Raw genomic sequence first — 2,759 nt, forward strand, 5'->3', positions numbered from 1 at the left:
AATATATGTTTATATTTTAACAAAAAATTATTAAAATAATATCCATAATTAAATCCAATATCAATAAACAATGAATGTTTATATTTTCAAATCAAATTTATTAAAATACCATATTGTAGGATTCTATACACTAGTTAAATGCAAATGAAAAGCTAAGAGGAATTTATATTCTATCCAATATTACATTATTACATCATTATTGGAGGCACATTCACTATTCAGAGAATAGTTGTGTCGATTTATTAATGAATTTAATTCCTAAGGGCGAGAGTTCTGTCTTCTATGGAAATGAATATGGAAATCTAAGAAAGAGATATAAATCAACTCTGACTGAGCGGGGGAATGCTCTGAGCATTCTTGAAAATATTGTTGGGATCGAATTTAGTCTTCACATGCACCAGCCTGAAGAAATTCACACCAAAATACTTTTCGCCCCACGACTTTGCTTGTTGTACGGTGGAGGTTCCATTAGCAGATGCATGGCCCAAGTCAAGGTCTATGTAGTTGACGTAAGCACCTCTGGGAGATTTTGAAACATAATGAGTCATGTATTCGTACAACTTTCGCATCCAAGCCACAGACTCTGCATCTTCGGAAGCGTCTTCCCAGTTGAGTACATACTGAATTTCGTATAAATAGCCTGCTCGATGGGGGAAGGGAATCCGAGTGGATGGTATCCTATTCATTACGCCTCCAAAGGGAGCCAATATCATTTGGCTGTCGGGCTTCTCTTCCATAATCTTCCATGCTCCCTGTAGGCCTGATGAAGAGATAGCGCTCTTCACATAATCGGACTTATTCTTGAAGTACCTTTTGGTGGCAAGATATCTGTTGAGGAGGTCGGCAGAATATCCGTTGGCCACAGCAGTCGAGATGACCGAGCCGATCCAGTCTGTCTCGTTACAATCGGCGGCGACCAGACCCATCTCAGGAAAGATCTCATTCACAAGTTTGAGGAGTTGAGGTAGAGGACCCAAATACATTCCATTGAAGGTAAGGCTAACAGGACTGCCTCCGAACACAAAGACACGGATATAGAGATCCTCGGGGGCAAACGGTTCAACAGATTGCCATCGTTCTACAAGCTCTGTCACGTTATCATTTCCCGTCCTGTTGACATTAAACACAGTGATTACGGGAGGCACTTTGACAAGCCTTATCTGCCACGCCACAACCACGCCCCAGCTCCCTCCACCGCCGCCTCGGAGAGCCCAGAACACATCTTCTCCCATCCCCTTTCTGTCCACCAATTTGCCATTGGCGTCCACAAGCAGGGCATCTATAACGTGGTCTGCCGAGACGCCATATTTCCTTGCGAGTAACCCAAGCCCACCTCCACTCAAAGTCCCGCCCACGCCTACTGTCGGGCAGACTCCCGCAGGGAAACCGTAGAGCGAAGTCTTGTTTGCAATGGCGGAGTAGAGCTGGCCTAAAGTTGCACCGGACTCCACCCAAGCCGTCTTGGATTTCATATCCACCTCAACTCTTTCCAATTTCATGACATCGATGATGACGAAATTGGGAGCCTGAGAAGTAGAGGAGAGACCCTCATAGCTGTGCCCTCCACTGCGCATCACGATCTGCCAGCCGTGTTGTATGGAGCACTGCACTGACTTGTGCAGTTGGTCTCTGCTCTCCGGAACAATCAAAGCGTATGGCTTTGGCACGCTTTCTTCCGCATAGCGCAGATTCTGCAGAGAGAATTCGAGGAGCGTGTAATAGTTGCTTGATGAAGAAGAGCTTTTGAACGTCACGTTTTCGATACCGTTTCCACTCAAACATGAGGTGAACGCTAGTGCAGTTGCATTTTGTGACGAGTATGCCACAACCGCACCTCGGCCTCCCAAATTTACAAGCCACAACAATAGAAACAAACCAAACGTTCTCATATAACTCCAGAAAGCCATCATTTATGAACTTATGGTACAAGACTGATCAAGTCAGTTATAATGTTCTTAATGTTGAAAGCCGATATTGGCCCTTATTTATAACCGAAAGCACGTAGGGAAACATCTTTCAAATTCAAATATTCCAGTCCACAGTAAAATCCTTCTAGAGGCTGCGGAAGTATTCGCTCACACTTATCAATGGGCGACTTTGTTGAGCACGTATGGAAAGGAGTTTCATATTCAAATTTTCATGTGCGAAATAAAATCTTAGAGGCGACAGCAATTTGCCTGCGGTCTGAGTGGTGGTTTTTTTGTCGCGTGCCCAGCACGCTTCATTCAGTCTTCCAATGTGTTTGTTATGTTATTGAAGAGAAACTGAATGCGTTTACCATCTTCCGCTTAGAGTTACGTTTTTTATTAGATAAATGAGAATAAGGGTTTTTACAAGTATGGTCATAAGGTAAGATAGATAGGTCTAAATGACTCATGGCAAAGTAACACCCGGCAAAGTAACACCCCCAATGAGATAGGATGGCTCCATAATCCAAAGGTTGACTGTACGAATGATCTAAAATATTGAAAACAACTTTTGAAGGTAGAGGTTTAAATATATTCAATTCAATCAAATTGGAGGCAAAGCTGGTTTGTACCTTGATTAAGCAACACACTAAATTACCAACAGCCACATAGTTATATTTGTATCAAAAATGAAAGGGAAGATTACAAATGTGAATTCAAATAAGCAACACATTGAAAGATTCAATAAAGCGGTTGAAGAAGGGATCCTAGGGTTTGAATAAGAGGGCACGAGGGCCTCAAAACCATAAATGAACAACAAAGACAACCTCCCAATCTTCAATAGAATAAAAA

At 42.5% G+C, this 2,759-nt stretch overlaps 1 protein-coding gene across 1 annotated transcript; it reads right to left on the minus strand.

The window, feature by feature from the left end:
• Positions 1 to 320: 320 nt before the first annotated feature.
• LOC131053871 (berberine bridge enzyme-like D-1) lies at positions 321 to 1,632 on the minus strand. Its single transcript, XM_057988516.2, has one exon. It carries the CDS (start codon positions 1,572 to 1,574, stop codon positions 321 to 323), a length of 1,254 nt encoding a protein of 417 aa, XP_057844499.2. The 5' UTR covers positions 1,575 to 1,632.
• Positions 1,633 to 2,759: the final 1,127 nt, after the last annotated feature.

This window comes from Cryptomeria japonica, unplaced genomic scaffold (assembly GCF_030272615.1).
Source record: "Cryptomeria japonica unplaced genomic scaffold, Sugi_1.0 HiC_scaffold_241, whole genome shotgun sequence".
Classification (NCBI taxonomy): Eukaryota; Viridiplantae; Streptophyta; class Pinopsida; order Cupressales; family Cupressaceae; genus Cryptomeria; species Cryptomeria japonica.